A 19,176-nucleotide genomic window follows, 5' to 3' on the forward strand; every position below is an offset into this window, starting at 1 on the left:
AATATACGAACCGAATCTGTCCGACCTAAACATTCGTGTTCATAATTAGTAACTCACAATTTTGAATACCTAGGTGATCATCAATTTGGCTGAGAAATTGTAGAATTGATCTACTCATAGGGACATGAAAACTGAACGGTCAATATGTCAATATGTGATCGAAAAGTTAGTCTAATAAGCAATCCCTTAAATTGGCCAAAAAAGAAATCTCTCACTAGAAGGGTTGTGTGTGTGTGTGTGTGTTATAAAAATCAATCAGTCAATAAGAAATGTAATGCTAGTGGGTTGGAACCCGATCCAAAGAGTTGAAATTATTGGCTATACGCGTAGATGGTAGCCTTTGTTGATAACTAGACTTAGGGGCGGAAATAGGATTAGTTATTTGGGGGGTCGAGACGTAAAAGGTAAATTTACATATATACAACGATTTTTAGTATTTTTTTTTTCTCTTTTTGACTTAAAATACTATAGTATTTGGAAACATGAGAACTATGCCCTTTTCATCTTTAAATCAATAAATTTTTTATTCAACCCATCTCATGTACACAAATAAAAAATCAAATATATATATATATATATATATATATATATATATATATTTCATTCATAATATTATTTAAGAAAATAACCAACCAAGTAAGTTTGCTCTCGACAAGTAAGGCCTTAATGCTTTAGAGGCTGCTAAACCCTAGCCGCCTGAGCAGAGTGTTTCAATCATGGAGTCCGGTGCCGGCATCCTCTCTAAGTGAAGGTTTCCTATCCACACCCGGCTATCCGATCGCAGCCCTCCAAAGTCGGTTATTCTTGACAATCATCCATCAACATCAGGTGTTGAGTGCTATCACAGGTCGTAATGCAACTGCCCCTTACCAGAGCGATCTCGCCTTGGTAAGCACAGTCCACTTGGAGGCGTCCCTTGATGGTATGACTGTCAAAATGGATGTGGTTTGAGGCCCAAACAAGGGCGACTGAAAACAGAGAAGTGGATGGATTTGTTTATGAAGAAGATGAAATAGGGAATCTCCGAGAATGCAGGGTTGAATAGGATCGGCTATTACAGGTGATTGGAAGAGGCGAATGATTATGCTTGTTCCGAGGACCGGAACAAGTTATGGGCGGTCCCCTGAAAACAAGTTCCAGGCGGTCAGATATCCAGAGACAATGGCAATCTGGTCTACTGGCACAGAGGTGATCACATGTGTCTAGAGAACGGTGATGAGAATTGCGGCACTCCGATTTTCAAGAGTGGTGATAAGCAACTGTGAGCACAAAGAGGGGGCGGCGAGAGTAGAAGATGACAGTGTGCAATGGGCAGCGGCGACGACAGCGATCAAGATAGCAGCAGGAGAAGGCCGCCCAAGGGCCGGGTGATAGGAGCATTTTAATGCGACAGTTTAATGGTTAACTCCTCATATTTTGCTTAGTTATTTCCTTTACTTAATCATTTTTTATTTAGTTTTTATTTTCTAGGTACATTGGAGAAAATGACAAGGAAATGAGCTTAAAGACACATGAGAAGGATGTGAGACGTTGGAGATGACAAAGGCAAGGCACAAGGATGCATAAATAAGTTGAAATGAAGAAATGGAGTATTCCTGGTCCGACTAGGAATCCCAGTCAAAGTAAGAATCCTGATGAGGCTAGGAAACCTGAGGGCACTAGGAGACCATGTGGCTTCAAGATGACTTAAAACTCAAGATTCTTCTAGAATACTTGGGAATTTTCGGCAAAATGAAGAACCCTAGATATTATAGGGGTCTTGGAGGTAAAATGATTAATTTTTTTTGGGATAAATACAAGATTTTCCATGAAAATAAAAGAAGATTCCAGAAAGTGACGTTTTTGAAGTTATCATGGAGAGTTTTAAGGGATTTACAATATTTAGGAAGGTTGAAAACAGGTCCTAATACATTCCTTGAGCTCTACACTCCATCCTTGGCCGAAATTAAGGAGATAAATCAGAAAATAATCATGTAATTAATGCAAAAATAATCTCCCTAGAATCAAGGTGCTAATTTGAAGGCTTCTTATTGGTTGAATGACATAGGAAGGATGATGTGGAATTATCTGATTGGCTAATGCTGTGTGGATCAATCTTGAAGGCTTGGAGACCAAGTTGCCATCCTCCTATAAATAGGAGCATCATTGACACCACTTCACACATCTCTTCCTCCTCAGAAAATTCCAACGTCCAAAATTCTCTCCATTCTCTAGTCTTCAAAAGCCCTGCGTCTCAACCAAGGAGGAGAAGAAGTCATGCAATACATCAAGATCCTAGCCGCCATCCACCCTTGTGTTGTCCTTAGAAGATTGCTTGCTTTCAAGGATCTTCAAGTTCTTCGTCTCAAGGCTTTGTCATTCATCTTTCAATGTGTATTTCATACTTTCTTCTATTTTCCTTTGTTTGATTCGTAGAGTTATGAATTCTAGTAATTAACATGACGTTAAGGGCCAAGTTTAAAGCCCGTTTATATGTTTTGAAATAAAGTTGTGATTTCTATGTGTTGATTTCTATGTTGCTTATGTGAGATTGCTTAGTTGATTTTGGATTATAGAAAACTTTTATATGTATGTGTTCTTTGGTGGCCAACTTAGGATATATGCATGTAATTGGAGCTAGATTTAGGTAAACAATTCACCTAATAGTTTTATGAGCCTATTTCATAAGTAGTAAAGGCTTTGGACAAAAGTCGAAATCAATTAAGGAGGATTGCAAATAGATGAGCTTTGTCATACTAGGTTGTGCACTTTGGTTGACATCCTTTCTTTGTTCTTCATGCATTGAATGTGTTCTTGAGTAGCTAGCTTTCTAGACTATGATTGCATGTTCAATAGGATTAATTTAGGTGCTTTCACTTAGATTAATTATTCAAGGAAAGTAAAAAATGGGAAATCGTTTGCTTTTTAACATTTCACATGGTCAACTTCTTTCTCATGACATAGAAAATCAACTATAGGATTTATAATTGGATTTCATGCATATGGATGTGGTTTTGATCTTTGTTCCTTGCGTTCCACCCCTGTATATTTGTTTTTACGTTTTCTTTATTTTATTTTTGATTTTTGATTTAATAATCCTAAAACCCCCCTTATTTGTGTTTACATGTATATATTTCTAATCTTTGTTTTATTTTTGTAAATAATATTTTATACTTTTATTAATTCTTTATTTGTTTATACAATTACAGGTGTACCCCCAATCCCCGACTAGAACGATCCCTACTTATTCTATACAGACAACTACATTTTGCAGGGTTAAATTGCGCGCTTACTTTTAGCGTATCACCGGGTGCCCAAATCAAATGAGAGACCCAACTCCAATTGGTTGGCCAGATCTATTGGATGGCCCAAGCTGAGCCTACTGCCTAAATCGGTTTGGGAGTTTTAGGTGTCCAAAGTTGTTGCAAATGTTGCTTGGATTTGGGCTCATTTGTGGACCAAAATCATGGGCTCTAGTTCTCTAGGATTTCGTATTTGGGATCCCGGTGACTTGATCCAACAAACTACGTCTATATTTGACATTTGTGGTACTAGTGAATCTTCTGGAGTAGTACTGAAGGAGGATTCAAGCTATTTTGTAATGGCGAAGCATGAAATGTCAAATGAGTGGACCTATCTATATACCACCGTGGGTACTACCACATCTTCTTGTTCTGTCTATAGATGGCAGCTGAAGGGTATATAATGGCCACTCTGTAGATGGCAGCGGAAGGGTATGTAATGGCCACAAATAATAATAAGTTTGCTCTCTTTCTTTGCCTATTAGACTCATGTGGCCAACGTCTATGAAGTTCATTGTGAGTGGGTTGAAAATGGTAGGGAGGGGGGGGGGGGTCTGATCAATGGAATTAAACACTTCATATGCTTTTTCCAGTTCTATTACATGTTTTTTAGCTGATTTACTAGAAACAGAGGGGAGTCGGGACCCCGCCAAGCCTCAACACTATAACGCCCCTGATTAGAGTCAATTAAAGTGCTTGCATGCATAAGAAGATGGTTTAGGTGGAAAATCATCATGAGAATTATCATACGTCGATTCGCCATTCTCAATGTTTGGGAGGTAAATGTTCCCTATATCTGGAAAAGGAAATAGAGAAAAGTAGAGCATGTGGATCAGAGGACACAATTCTTGATGCACGCCTTAAATGAGTTCATTCTGATGCATTAGTTAGTTCATTTTTTATTAAACAATTGGATTCTCCTTGGCTGTTACAATTTTGAATGTTGAAAGTCGGAGTAAAGCCCTTGAAATGAGATTTCCCAGTCCGTTCGCTGGCCAACATGCATCGACCTGATCTTGCCGTTGAAGCAGCTCGAGTAGTTTACCAACAGTCGACTAGTTCGGACTGGGTCCCTCGTGCCTAGCCCTCACAGGAAATCATTTTCCCAAGATTACATTGCCAACATTGTTTTATTGACTAGAGGTTGTTCACCTTTGAGACCTAATGCGGTTATGAGTACGACAGAAGGTAAATAGCTCTCTGTCTTCCAAATTTTCAAGGGCCGCCGAGGGCGCATCAGACACCATGCGACATGCAGTGCTTTTCCAGTCGCTGGACCCTACCTCCGGTTGAGCCATTTGCAAGGTGGACAAGTTGTTAAACACAAAAGATAACTTATCCCAAGACCCCAGTCAATTTTATGAGCCATCACTTTAAATACATTCAAAAAATAATTCTCTAAAAGAACGGTGGTGAAGATTTGGCAGAAGCCATTTTACAGAAAAAAAGATGCATATGAATTCGACGGGCATAATAAGACTCAAAGTATGACAATTCTAGTATGGGTTCTTGGCCAAAGTTATCCCACTTACCCCAGCAACAAATTTTTATTCCCACCTACCCTGTTTAAAGTAAAATGACAGTTTTACCCTTGATGTAATTAATTAATTACAACCTACCACTCTCCCCCCTCTCTTTCTCCGCCCTGCAAATCCCCGATGTGCACTCTCTCTCTCTCTCTCTCTCCCTCCCTCCTCTGCAACCAAATTTCAATAGCAACCATAGTCACATGGAATATTGTCTCTCCCACCACAAGCTCCTCGCTCTTCCGTCCCCAATCTCGACCTTGAAGCCTCGATTAACACTCAATTTCGCGCCCAAATCCCAGGTATTTGACTATGGTAGCCGGTGCCGGGGTATCGATCCATTGCGAGTTCAGCAGCCTCAACTCGCCGCTCAACCTGAGGACCCAATTTGCCAAGGACCTCGACTCGCCGCTCGACCGGAGGATCCTATTCCGGCTCCTCCAAAATCCGATTCCAGTTCCGGCTCTCTCTCTCTCTCTCTCTATTAGGATTTTCGCTGTTTTTGATGGGCATAATGGCGCTGAAGCAAGTGATATGGCTTCAAAGCTTTTATTGGAGTATTTCGTTTTGCATACCTATTTTCTTCTTGATTCTTTTGATGCATCCAATAAGTATAATCAATGATGATGTGGTGGCCTGGTAATCTGGTTCAGGTTTCATTGTTCAGGTAAACTTGTCTAAGCTTTTTAGTATCAGCCAATTGTTTATGTTATTATTCTTTACTATTAAGTAAAGAATCCCTTAATTTAAAAATGAAAGGATTTGAGTAGTTAAATTGATTGATGTGACTGCTTTGTATATGTTGCATTTAGTTTGTGGTGCATTATTAGCAATTTTATGGTTCCCTTTGGATAGGAGTAGAATCTGAAAAAGATTTTTTTTAGGAGGCAATAGACGTTTTTAAATTGATGTAATCTCCTCGTTTTTTTCTTTAATCAAAGTTATATTTGTGTAATTTTCGAAAAATTAGTTCTTATTTCGGTAATCGAAACGACTATTGGGGGGGCAATAGACGTCTATTGGGAGGCAATAGATGTTTTAAAATTGATATAATTTCTTCGTTTTTTTCTTTAATCAAAGTTTTATCTGTCTAATTTTAGGAAGATTAGTTTCTATTCCGGCTACCGAAAGTTCTATTGGGGGGTAATACATGGCTGATAGTCGTCTATTGGGGGCAATAGACGTCTATTAGGGGGCAATAGACTATTGGGGCAATAGACGTCTATTGGGGGGCAATAGACCTCTATTGCCCTCTATTAGGGGGCAATAGATGTCTATTGGGTGCAAAAAAACTTTCTGGTGAGATTTTCAGCAAATTCCGGTGGGCGGTAGCCGGTGACCGGACTCTGGCGGGCCGTGACCGGAATCCGGCGAAAGTTGACCGGATTCCGGCGGCCGGTGACGGGACTCCGGCGAAGTCTCCCATGGTTTCTCTCTCTCTCTAAGTAACAAAGGGGTAAGGGTAAAATGGTATTAAAAAAAATTAAAAAACAAAAAAAAAATCTTAATGGGGTATTAGGGAAGACCTCCTTAGAGTGTTTGGGGTAAGAGAGAATTAAAAAAACTTAATGGGGTAAGTGGGAAAAAAATCTCTAAAAATGGGGTAAATAGACAAAAACCCTTCTAGTATTTAGCTTATACATTCACAAGCTTAAACAAGTAATCTCCATCCAGCTGAGTTAACCTATATACATCTTGTGATCCAAATCAAACACTTCGAGTTGGAATACGCACTAAAAATGTTCTAAATCAGGTAGGCTACGCAATTCCCTTATTGGATTGGATTCCAAATTTATTTTACCAATTGACCCAAACTCAATTGCAAATTCTAGAAATCATTTTTAAATCTTATTGTTAATTATGTATTTCTCTTTTAATGAGCATGATCTAAAATCTTCTCATTTAATTTATGAATTTTGTTTATTTTTGCTATATATGTGAGATTTATATTTTATATTTTATTTTATTTATTTATTTATTTTTTTTTTTTATGGGAAGTGAGGTAGAAAGCCACCTCGGTTACGTTAGCAAGTTAGTAACACACCCACCCAGTCAGTATCTGTACTAAGGTCGATGAGGGTATCTTAGCAAAGTCAGACTAATTCCCTCCTAGCGCATGTGCACGAACTCGAAGGCCCTTCAAACCTGATAGCCACAAACTGATGGGAGTTAGGACTCGAACTCTAGATATTGGATTCCATGCTAAGGAGCTCGACCAACTTTACAACACCAGGTGGTTGAGATTTATGGTTTCTGGAATTTGAAGTTTTTGAGTATTTCCAAATTTCTAATAATTGTTGAGACGTGATTGAATTAATTATATGAGAACTATAATTCTATGAAATTTTTATTCTCTTGTTTATGAGTATCAGTTATAGATATTTCTCTTTCTTGAAACAATCGTGATTTATTTTGCGCAGATGTACATATTTCAGATGTCCTTATAATTTGTTTACTTTCTACCTTATGTTACGTGGTTGTAGTTATTTATTGAGCATGCATGCGTTACGTGGTCGGTAGTACCCTCCATGGAACTCTCCGGTCAACAATACTCTCTTATGACTTACCTGGTCGACATTACCCTCTGATGTGTTAATCGGATCAGTAGTACTCTCCAGATGGCATGAAATGGCTAGTCGGCGGTACTCTCTAGTCATTGCCTCTACATATCACCTAGTCGGCAATACTTTTTAGGGGATTGTTGATGTCTGGTCGATAGTTTTTACTAGACATGTCATTTATTTATGTGTAGTTAGTGAGTAGCATGGTGTGATTTTTCCTTCCTAGATAATCCTTCGTTTGGACATGCATTTCTTTATCTCAATGTAATCTTTTGAATTACATGCGTGTTTTCAGAAATAAAGAAACTTGGAAGTGCATTAAATTATATCTTTTATATTCTTCTTATTTATTTTTCTTTGTCCACCTAGACTAACTTTTACAAATGCCTTTTCTGAGGCATTTCTATTTTACTTTGCCCGGTCTGCAGATTGGTTGAGATCAGGTGTGTTAGGAGCTCGAGGCATAGCGTTCACCACTCTATTTTGTTAGTAGGTTACTTGTTGAATCTACTTTTATAAATTTTTGACTTTTTTTTATGTAGATTTTGCTCTAATTGCCAACTTATTAGTCTAGCTATAAGGATAATTGTTATTTCCCAAATTTAAGGGATCGGAGATCCTATTGCTCTACTTTGTATGGGAGTAGTTATTTTTGTTAGCAAGTAGACTCATTAGTGTTGTGGACGGTAATTACCACTTTTTAGGTAGTCAATTTTTAGGGGTAATTCTGCCAAATTTTTTTTTATGACTTCTTGTAAATGAGTGGGCTCCATATGGTCACTCCAAATTTTTAGGTGAAATTTAGGGTGGGTCCTGTCAATTTGGACTTGTCAACAATGAAAACATTTGGTATATTACTTCTAGATTGTGTTTATCATAAGCAGCTAGAATTTCCCTAACCTCCAATCCAGATCACCCTTGGGCATTCAACCTTTTAGTTTTTTTGAAGGGTTAAATACTATTTAGTCCTTGGACTGTTGCAAAAAACACTTTAGTCCCTGGTCTTCTAAGTTCACACGTTTAATCTTTGTACTCACAATTTTGGACCAATAGATACATTTCATTAACCCTCCATTAAAAGTTGTCATTAAGTGGCTGATGTGGCATTTCCTTCCATGCCAACTCAGCTCCTAGCATGCCAAGTCACTAGCAAAATGTCCAATATGACCTGCTTCATTATCCCCCATCTGCAGCTTACATTCCCTCTAAATTTATTCATAGGATTAATTTCAGTTTACCCCCCTGAGGTTTGGGGGTGACACCTCCTCTACTCTCAATTTTGAATTTTTACCCCCTAAGCTTTCCCATTTCAATCAGCCTTGTCCAATTTCTCAGATTCCGTCCAAATTGGACATTGACTCTGACGATCTGACCCACTTTAAGGGATAAAATGGTCATTTCAAGACAAAAAAAACCTATCTTTCACTTTCGGGGATTTCTCTCTCTTCTCCAAATCCCTTTCTCTCTCTGATCTGCAACTCAAAAAATGGAAATCAAAACCCAAACGAAGCAAAGGGCACCACCATGGAAATTGAAACCCAAATGTGTCGTTTTTGTTGCCGTCGTCTTCTCCGACGGAGGTGATGAGGATCTTGATGTCCTGGGCGTGGCGGATTTCTTGGAAGAATTGGCAGCAATGGCCGCATGGGGCGGCGGAGACGGCGACATATTTGAGGAGGGGCTCCGACTGGATCGAGAGTTTGGTGATAAGGAACTGCTCGGCGAGGATGGAGTAGTGGAAGGGGAGGCCCAGGAACTCGAGGTTGACTCCGGAGGAGACCCAACCCGAGGGTTCCAACGGGGAATTTAGAGATGGGGACTAGGGCGAGGGCCTTGGCGCGCTCAACGAAGGACCGGAGGAGCTGGACAACTGTGAGGCCCTTCTGCTTGACCATTGACTCGGCCTCCGAGGCTTCGATTTCGAATCTGGGTGAGTCCATTTTCGAGGAGAGGTGGTGTTTCGGGTCGACCTGGATTTTGGTTATTGGGATCAAATTGAGGATCCGAGAGATGTGGAGGAAGATCCCAAAGGTTCAACTGGGTAGTCAGGGATTAGAGGTAAGTTTATTAATTTTCTCATACTGTTCGTTTGAAAGTCAACTAAACTATGCTGATCAATCTTGAACAGTCTGAATGCTGATCATTCCCATCAAGCTGAGATTTCCATGTGCAAAACACTGTTCAGTTATGATGTGATCAGTTCTCTGTAGTAATTTGAGTTTTATATGATGTTTGCGTCTTCAATCAGAAAGCTTTGCAAGTCAACGAATGCATATACAAAATTTTGTTTTTGGTTTCCTTAATGCCTATGACACTACTAATGTACCAGAGAGAGACCTTTACGATTGCGATCTTCAACTTTGAAAGTTTTCTTGGTGTTTTTGAACAATTTGAGTCTTATAGTTGTAGGTAATGATAGACACAATACTTCTGTTTATCTGGTCTGACGTATACTTAAAATGGAAGTTGGCTTTTACTTTTCTATCTGCAGGTTTCTAGATTAGGTTTTGGATGTGGGGGACTATCTGGAATATACAAAGCTCCTCCTCTCTCTCATGAAGCTGGGTGTTCTGTGATAAAGGAAGCATTTAATAGGGGCATCACCTTCTTTGACACTTCAGATCTTTATGGTCATAATCATGATAATGAAATCATGGTTGGGAAGGTAAATGTTGAAACCTTCTTTTTTAGAGACATTCTGTTTATAATAGTGGGGAAGAATTTGGTAGAAAATTGAAATTCTCACTTGTCTTGTATTTTCAGGCTTTGAAACAGCTTCCTCGAGAAAAGGTTCAATTGGCTACAAAATTCGGCATTTTCAAGTCGGATGACTTTCAACTCGGGATAAATGGGAGCTCGGAATATGTAAGAGCATGCTATGAAGCTAGTCTAAAGCGGCTAGATGTTGACTACATTGATCTGTACTACCAGCACCGTGTCGATGTTTCAGTGGCAATTGAGGATACTGTAAGAGCGAAGGGAGGGAATGCATGCAAATTCAATTTTTGGAGTTGCAGATCAGAGAGAGAGAGAGGGATTTGGAGAAGAGAGGGTTGTGAAAGAGAGGGTTTTTTGTTTGTTTTGTTTTTGTCTTGAAATGATCATTTTATCCCTTAAAGTGGGTCAGATCGTCAGAGTGAACGTCCAATTTGGACGGAATCGGAGAAATTAGAAAGCTTGGGGGGTAAAAATTCAGAATTGAGAGTAGAGGGGGTGACATCCCAAACCTTAGGGGGGTAAACTGAAATTAATCCTTATTCATATGTTCCCTCAAAATTTCTTACTCACAAATTTGCAGAAATCTGCCAATTACAAGTATGTATGAACTGATAGTATGTCACAATACCACATGTCAGGTCTTTAAGAATCCTTAAAAAAAATCAACAAAGCATGAAAAAAACCACAATAATCTGCCATTGGCATTGATATTAATCCATAGAATTTGCAACATTAGCAAGCCAATGAACAAGCTCTAATCTACAAAAAAAAAAAAAACAAAAACCAAAGCATTACATCTCAACAATTGTTCAACTATGCATATAGTTTAGCTCTAATCATCTTAACAAAAGATCAGAACTAACTAGCAACCAAGTGGCATAACACAAGGTTGCACAAAAAAAAGGATGTCTAATTTCATTTGCTTGGCAGGCTAACACTTGATCAATTTCCACACCTATTTTCCCTCTTCTTTACCTAAATTTTGCCTAATCCTCTAAGATGACCTTGTTGGTGTTGTAAATTTTTTGCTTGATGCCCTAAGAGCTTGTGGAGGTCTTGAACTTGTGCTGGTAGAGGTAGCTTGAACAGGCCTTGAGCTAGTTGAGGCAGATGTGGCTCATTTAGGCCTCCCTCTTGTTGGGGCAGACTTGTTTTCTGCCAACTTTGCTGCCTTCATTGCAGCCCACTTTTTCTGGACACACACATGAAAAATGGAAGGCAAGTAGACAATAAAAAGAGAGTGTAACATACCCTTTGATACTTACCTCTTTCCTTTACTTTCTGCCTTAACTCATTAGCTGTCATAGGACCTTGTCGCCTCTCTTGGGCTGGTGCAACAAACAATAACCATATCAAATAACTTTCTATCACACAAATAACATATAAACTTTCACTACTACAAAAAGGTCATCACACAACACTAATCACACAACTGAACAAAAATCATCTGTTGTGTGTTTAAGTAAGCTCTATTGTACAACAGTATTAGTGATATTCTGTTGTGTGAATGTCAATAAAGTGATAACTTTTATATTAGAACTACATTGCACAATGGAATTAAGTATTATCCGTCGTCTGGGTCTTAAAAAGTTTAGCGGCAGATTTCCCTCCACTTTGGAGTCTTGATTGCCTCTTGAAACACTAAAATTTGGGCTACTAGGTATAACTATTTCCGTTGTGTGATTGAAAAACTGAGCACCAAATTTTGAGGAAGCTTGCTTGAATGTGTTCCACTAGGTACATCTAGTGTAAGCTGTGGTCATCAGACAACAGATTTAAATTTTTCTGTTATGTGAACTTGGAACCGGGCGGCAACATTTTGAGCCAAAATATTGTAGGCGCCATGTTTCCCTCTATGTTTTGGCATTTTGATTTTATGTAGTGCACTCATACGACAATTGGTGAGGTTTCTGTTGTATGAGCAACTTTAGAATTTATTGAAGTTTAATCAATAAATTGTGCCCTCACCCAGTCCTTGCCACATCGTGTCCGAAAGAAAAGAAAAAAAAAACAAAACGAAACCTAACGTCTCTCGAGGTCTCTCAGTCGCGAACCCCTCCCTTCTCTATCTCTCTCTTCCCCCGCGAAACCCCTCTCTCTCCAGAAACCTCTCTCAATCTCTCGATCTCCTTGCTTCTATTCTTTATCCCCCGAAATCCAAATCCTCTTCAGTGATGGAGGAGATAGAATGTCCCAGATCCACTCTCTCTCTCCTCTATCTCTCTCTCATCCTCGCCAGAGATGCAGAAGAGGTTTTAGGTCGTGGACGCTTCTTCAGTCAAGGTTTATTTCAAGCACGGCGACTCCATCGATCACCCTCACCTTTGGCCCTTCCAGGTTCACTCCACTTTCATTGAATTTCCTTTCCAATTTCATTGAACGGGGCTCAACATTGAAATTCTAATTGAGTTTCCCTGCAGTTTTGGCAAGAGACGGATAAAGCAGCTTATCCTGTGAGACAATACTTCTTGAATAATATACATGAGGAGGAAGAAGAAAGCAATAGAGTAGAAGAAGAAAGATGGCGAGGTACGATAGGGCCATTACAGTCTTTTCTCCAGACGGCCAGCTCTTCCAGGTCGAGTACGCCCCCGAAGCCGTGCGAAAGGGTAACGCCGCCGTCGGCGTCCGTGGCACCGACACCATCGTTCTCAGCATCGAGAAGAAGTCCACCGCCAAGCTTCAGAACTCCAGGTCCTTTTTCGCCTCTCTCTCTCTCTCTCTCACTCTCTCTATTTTTCTAACGCAGATGGTTTCTCTTTGCTTTGATCTAATGGATGATAAATTCAGCTTTAGGGTTAGGGTTTATGTATGACATCGATTTCCAATATTGGTTTCCAGTTTCTGCAATTAGCTTCAACTAATTGAATGTAGGATTTTGATTGGGTTTGCACATATTGTGATTCAAGTTCAGGTTGCTTTTTTAAGAATTCAAGATGTTAATTTTATTTGGAAATTTTGGTCTAATGAGTGAACAGAGATAGATGGGTAATCTGTGAACTCATAGAATTGCTCTTAGAATTGTGGAAGTCTTGATTTAGTATAAGTACTATGGAAACACAATCGACTCTTTGCAAAAGGCTGCATTTTTAAGGCCCCATTAGCTCTATATCTGACTTGGTTATCTGCATTTTTAGTGTCCCCTTATTAAAAACTTATCTTGGCAATGCACAGCTGATCAGTTTGTTACATTGGCCTTGCTATGAGTGGATGATGCATGTTTCAATTGTCATAATAAGGGCTTCGGAATTATTTGGAGGGCCTGTATCTATGTATATTGTGTGTGCATCTCCTTCTTATCGAAAATAAATGGTTGGCTTTTCAGGTATCTCTTTCTATCTCTCAATCACCAGTAAGTTTCAGTTGTTTTACCATCTATTGCTCCTCTTGGCAATTTTATTCTGGTGGTTGTGCAGTTACTTCTTGCTGTGAAACAATGCCATGACAAAGGAATATGTGGTTTGTTTGTCTAATGATTGCGACTAGATTTAGGGTTTCCTGGGTCTTTACTGGTTTTGATTACTAGGTGGAGTTGTTTATCTTGCAGTATTTGATTTTCCTAAATTTTTCAATTTTATTTTACAGGAAAAGTCTCAAGTATCTTCCTGCAATCTGTGCTATATTGTCAGGTATATATAGTTGGTTTACTATTTTCTGCTTCGATCTTACATGATTTGTGGTTTTAGATTTCTGCTTACTGCAATCTGCAAGTACTTTTGTAAACCGTGGTTTTCTTCAATTTAGGCACAGAAGACGTTGGAGTATCCTCTACTCAATCTGAAGACTTGTCTATTACTTCTACTACTTCAGGTACTGAGGCTAGAGAATTAAAGGTATGATGACAAGTAAAAGTTTTAGTTCTATATGGAAGCTTCTATTTATTATAGTGGGAGGTCACTACTTTATATTCCCTACGTGGCACTGGGGAAATGAAAAGTGCTACCATAATACAAAATATGTGATGATCCGATGATGCATGCTGTGATCAAGATGACATCTCTGTTTGTTTTAGCTTTATGATAATCAAATTTTTAAACTAGATGGTCATAACCTCTGTAGATGTTAATTGATTTATAACACATAACAATCACACATTTGTAATCAGATAAGCGTAGAGGTATCTGGGGCCAAAACTCAAGCAATATTCGATGACGTTTTTGACAAAATGGTTGCTGCAACCCAGCCAATACCCGGATTTTGAAGAGTGAAAGGAGTTAGCCCTTTAAGTTTTGTGAATAATTGAAAATGGAACCCTTGCATATTCAGATTGTATATCAGATATTGTATAACCACTTATGGCCATCTTCATTCTTCAAAAGTCGTTGCCAAGTTTTTTTGCCAAGTTTCTTTGTTTTGCTTTTGTTCAAAGATGGTCTGTACATGTGTAATAGCTTGCATGCTATTACACATGATTGTTACACAGAAAAAGTAATAGAGATGGAAAACAAGTTGAGATGGCGCTAGTGCTGTACAGACCATCTTTCAAATAGGTTTCAAACTACACGGCACAACATGTCTAATGGCTTTTTCCAGACATGACCTGTACACATAACTTTGTGCCTAGCATGATATGTGTAGAGGCACTTTTGATCAAGGTTGTACTGCAGTGAAATTGAAAGAGTTTGTTTTATTTGAATAATTGTGGAAATCCTAATCTGGTTTGTGATGACCAAGTCTTTAGGAAGACCAATTCTTTAGGAATATCCCTAAAGATTAGGAGACATAGTTTAATTGTTGTTATCAGTTGAGTAGACTAGTCATATTGTAGTGGACTAGCTGTTGCTTTCTTTTCGTAGAATTGGTTGTAGGTTTACTATTTAAACCATGCTGATCAGTCAATAAAGGTACTTTGAATTCCAGAAAATCCTCTTCTTGTTTACTACTTTCTGTAAAGCTATTTTCTATCAGTGGTATCAGAGCCCCCACTGGGCCTGAGGTCGGGAGAAAGCAGCAGCTTTCAATTTGCAGCAGCAAATATCATGGCCACAGAATCAAATTTTGTGCAGCCTTCGATCCCAAAGTTTGATGGTCATTATGACCACTGGAGTATGCTCATGGAAAACTTCATGCGGTCAAAGGAGTACTGGTGTGTTGTTGAAAATGGAGTCAGTGAACCAGCAGCTAGAGTTGCACAGACAGAGGTTCAGCAGAAGAAATTGGAGGAGCTGAAGTTGAAAGATCTCAAGGCTAAGAACTATCTGTTTCAAGCAATTGATCGTGATCTTTTGGAGACCATTCTCCAAAAGGACACATCGAAACAGATTTGGGATGCCATGAAGCAGAAATATCAGGGGTCCACAAGAGTGAAAAGGCAGCAGCTGCAAGCTCTTCGCAAGGAGTTTGAGGTTCTCCACATGAAGGAAGGAGAATCTGTTGATGAGTATTTTTCAAGAACACTTTCAATAGCCAACAAGATGAGTGTTCATGGTGGAAAGCTTGAGAATGTAGCAGTGGTGGAGAAGGTCCTGCGATCCATGACATCAAAATTTGATTATGTGGTCTGCTCAATTGAGGAGTCGAAAAATGTTGAAGAGATGTCCATTGAGGAATTGCACAGCTCACTTTTGGTGCATGAACAGAGAATGAAGAGCAATTACCTGGAGGAGCAAGCATTGAAGGTATCCACAAATTGGAGAAATTCTGGTAGAGGTCGAGGATGGTTCCGGGGAGGACGAGGAAGAGGCAGAGGAGGCTTTGATGGTGACAGAGGAGGCTTCGATAAGTCCAATGTCGAATGTTATCGATGTCATGGGTATGGCCACTTCAAATCTGAATGCACCTCTAATTTGCGTTATGGTAGAGGAGAGAAAGCTAATTTTGCAGAGAAAGAAGAGAAGGAGGAGGAAATTCTGTTGATGGCATATCATGAGGGGACAAATACAGATGTGTGGTACTTAGACTCTGGTTGCAGCAATCATATGTGCGGTAACAAGTACTTATTTTCAGATTATGATGAATTCTTCAAAGATACTGTGAAGCTTGGAAATGATGCTAAGATGACTGTTGTGGGGAAGGGCAATATCAAACTGAAAATTGGAGGTCATGTTGTTAAAATCTGTGATGTTTTCTACGTCCCAGACTTGAAGAGCAACCTCATCAGTATTGGGCAGTTGCAAGAAAAGGGATACACGATCATTATGAGGAAAGGCTGCTGCCAAATCATGCATCCAGAAAGAGGACTGATAGTTCAGGTTACCATGACAACAAACCGTATGTTTCCTCTACACATCCAACATGATATTCAAACTTGTTACACTATGCAAATGTCAGATGCATCATGGCTGTGGCATATGCGTTATGGTCATCTTAATTTCAATGGCCTGAGAACGCTGCAACAAAGGAGTTTAGTGACAGGTCTTCCTCATATCACTTGTTCTACTAGAGTGTGTGAAGAGTGTGTAATTGGGAAGCAACACCGAGACCCATTTCCGAAAGCAGGAGCATGGAGAGCCAAAAAGGTACTGCAGCTTGTTCATTCAGACATATGTGGTCCCATCCATCCAGTCTCAAATGGAAACAAAAGGTACTTTATTACTTTTACTGATGATTTTAGTAGAAAGACATGGGTATACTTCATGGAGCAGAAGTCTGAGGCTTTTGGTGTGTTTAAAAGTTTTAAGACTCTAGTGGAGAAAGAGTCTGGGAAGGAAATTAAGATTCTTCGGACTGATCGTGGTGGTGAATATAACTCAAGTGCATTCATGAGTTTCTGTGCTTCTTATGGCATTCGCAGGCAACTGACAACAGCCTACTCACCACAACAGAATGGCGTGTCCGAAAGAAAGAATCGCACTATTCTAAATATGGTGCGAAGCATGTTGAAGACCAGCGGGATTCCAAAGGAGTTTTGGCCTGAGGCAGTAAATTGGAGTGTTCATGTGCTCAATCGAAGCCCAACTGTTGCTGTGAAACACATGACACCTGAGGAAGCCTGGAGTGATCGTAAACCGGCAGTTGATCATTTTAGAGTGTTTGGGTGCGTAGCATATTCCCATGTTCCGGATGAGAGAAGGAGGAAGCTGGATGATAAAGGAGTGAAGTGCATCTTTCTTGGGGTAAGTGAAGAATCTAAAGCTTACAGATTGTTTAATCCTATTACCAAGAAAATTATTATTAGCCGTGATGTTGTGTTCGATGAGGAGAGTTCATGGGATTGGAATGGTATTGGACAGCAGCAAGTTCCGCTAATTGCTGATGAAGGAAGAGTTGACAGTGAGACAAATCATGAGTTGGAAGCGGCAAATGAAAGCCCATCACCTGTGGTAGCAAGAAGTCCAAGTGAGGTCCAGCCAGTAAGTCCACGAAGTCCAAGAGCTCAACGTGAGAGGAAGAGGCCTGCTTGGATGATGGATTATGAGAGTGGAGGTGACCTAACAGATGATGAAGAAATTGCTCATTTAGCTCTGTTTTCTGATTGTGATCCGATAACTTATGAAGAAGCTGCTAAGGAGACAAAGTGGAGAGAAGCTATGGATGCAGAGATGAATTCAATTGAGAAAAATGATACATGGGAATTGACAAAACTCCCAAAAGGTCAACAATCCATTGGAGTGAAGTGGGTGTATAAAACAAAGCTGAGGCAAGACGGTGAAGTTGACAAATATAAAGCGAGGCTCGTTGCAAAGGGTTACAAGCAGAAATTTGGTGTTGATTACCAAGAAGTGTTTGCGCCAGTAGCGAAGCTTGATACAGTGCGGATGGTGTTGTGTTTGGCTGCTCAGAATTCTTGGCCGGTTTATCAGCTTGATGTGAAGTCAGCATTTTTGCACGGAGAGCTGGAAGAAGAAGTGTACATCAATCAACCCCCTGGATATGTGAAGCAAGGCTTTGAAAATCAGGTATATAGACTAAAGAAAGCATTATATGGCTTAAAGCAAGCACCAAGGGCTTGGTACAGCCGTATTGATGCTTTCTTTGTCAAAGAAGGGTTTTGCAAATGTCCTTATGAGCACACACTTTATACTAAGTTAGGAGATGATGGCAGAATACTTGTTGTGTGTTTATATGTGGATGATCTCATATATACCAGTAATGATAGCCTTATGTTGGATGCCTTCAAGAAGTCCATGATGGAGGAGTTCGATATGACAGACTTGGGGTTAATGCGTTACTTTCTTGGCATAGAAATTCTACAGTCATCAGCTGGGATTTTCATCTCACAGAAGAAGTATGCACTGGAGGTTCTAGAGAGATTCAAAATGGGGAACTGCAATTCGGTTTGCACTCCAACTGAAGTGGGTTTGAAGCTTACAAAGAATGGGTCAGGAAAGAGGGTGAATGCTACACTCTACAAGCAAATAGTTGGAAGTTTGATGTATTTAACTACCACAAGACCAGATATTATGTTTGCTGTGAGTATGGTTAGTCGGTACATGGAGAAACCTATGGAGGATCATCTGGTAGCAGTGAAGAGGATATTGCGCTACTAGAAAGGTACTGCTGATCTTGGAATCTTTTATAAGAAGTTTCAAAGTTCAAATTTGTGTGGCTTCACAGATAGTGATTATGCGGGTGATATGGACGATAGAAAGAGTACGTCTGGGTTTGTGTTTATGATGGGTTCAGGAGCTATCTCGTGGTCAGCAAAGAAGCAGCAAATAGTGACATTGTCAACTACTGAAGCTGAGTTTGTTGCAGCTGCTTCGAGTTCATGTCAGGCTATTTGGTTACGAAGGATGCTTGGAGTTTTACAAAACCAGCAGCAGAGTCCAACCATTATTTATTGTGACAACAGTTCAGCAATTAAACTCTCAAAAAATTCAGTTTTACATGGGAGAAGCAAGCACATTGATGTGAGGTATCATTTCCTCCGTGATCTTATTAAGGAAGGAGCAATCGAACTGGTGTATTGTCCTAGTAATGATCAAGTGGCAGATATTTTAACTAAGCCTCTCAAATCAGCTGTTTTTGTGAAGTTACGTGGAGAGCTGGGTATGTGTTCTTGGAAAGAAGCTGTGGATTATGGAGTCTGTGGTGGAGAAGTGAGCTGCTGGAGTTTTCTTTGTAAACTGATGTCCTAGGACTTCAGTTTAAGGGAGAGTGAAAGAGTTTGTTTTATTTGAATAATTGTGGAAATCCTAATCTGGTTTG

The 19,176-nt window shown here is 39.6% G+C and overlaps 2 protein-coding genes across 2 annotated transcripts; both read left to right on the plus strand.

Annotated features, from left to right (window-relative positions):
• The first annotated feature begins 9,157 nt into the window (after positions 1 to 9,157).
• Positions 9,158 to 10,604, plus strand: LOC133735135 (probable aldo-keto reductase 1). The gene is made up of 3 exons (XM_062162551.1): positions 9,158 to 9,426; positions 9,860 to 10,033; positions 10,132 to 10,604. The coding sequence occupies exons 1-3, from the start codon at positions 9,181 to 9,183 to the stop codon at positions 10,462 to 10,464; spliced, it is 753 nt and encodes a 250-aa protein (XP_062018535.1). The 5' UTR covers positions 9,158 to 9,180; the 3' UTR covers positions 10,465 to 10,604.
• Positions 10,605 to 12,607: 2,003 nt separating this feature from the next.
• Positions 12,608 to 14,287, plus strand: LOC133725930 (proteasome subunit alpha type-7-A-like). The gene is made up of 4 exons (XM_062153349.1): positions 12,608 to 12,780; positions 13,672 to 13,715; positions 13,831 to 13,919; positions 14,192 to 14,287. Exons 1-4 carry the CDS (start codon positions 12,608 to 12,610, stop codon positions 14,285 to 14,287), a joined length of 402 nt encoding a protein of 133 aa, XP_062009333.1.
• Positions 14,288 to 19,176: the final 4,889 nt, after the last annotated feature.

Source organism: Rosa rugosa, chromosome 1, assembly GCF_958449725.1.
Source record: "Rosa rugosa chromosome 1, drRosRugo1.1, whole genome shotgun sequence".
Classification (NCBI taxonomy): domain Eukaryota; kingdom Viridiplantae; phylum Streptophyta; class Magnoliopsida; order Rosales; family Rosaceae; genus Rosa; species Rosa rugosa.

Coding starts and splice junctions, on each gene's coding strand:
- LOC133735135 (XM_062162551.1), top strand. CDS start 9,181: ATGGGGACTAGGGCGAGGGCCTTGGCGCGCTCAACGAAGGACCGGAGG. Junction 9,427..9,859: donor TGGGTAGTCAGGGATTAGAG/GTAAGTTTATTA, acceptor TTCTATCTGCAG/GTTTCTAGATTAGGTTTTGG. Junction 10,034..10,131: donor ATGAAATCATGGTTGGGAAG/GTAAATGTTGAA, acceptor TTGTATTTTCAG/GCTTTGAAACAGCTTCCTCG.
- LOC133725930 (XM_062153349.1), top strand. CDS start 12,608: ATGGCGAGGTACGATAGGGCCATTACAGTCTTTTCTCCAGACGGCCAG. Junction 13,716..13,830: donor AATCTGTGCTATATTGTCAG/GTATATATAGTT, acceptor TCTTCAATTTAG/GCACAGAAGACGTTGGAGTA. Junction 13,920..14,191: donor CTGAGGCTAGAGAATTAAAG/GTATGATGACAA, acceptor ATTTGTAATCAG/ATAAGCGTAGAGGTATCTGG.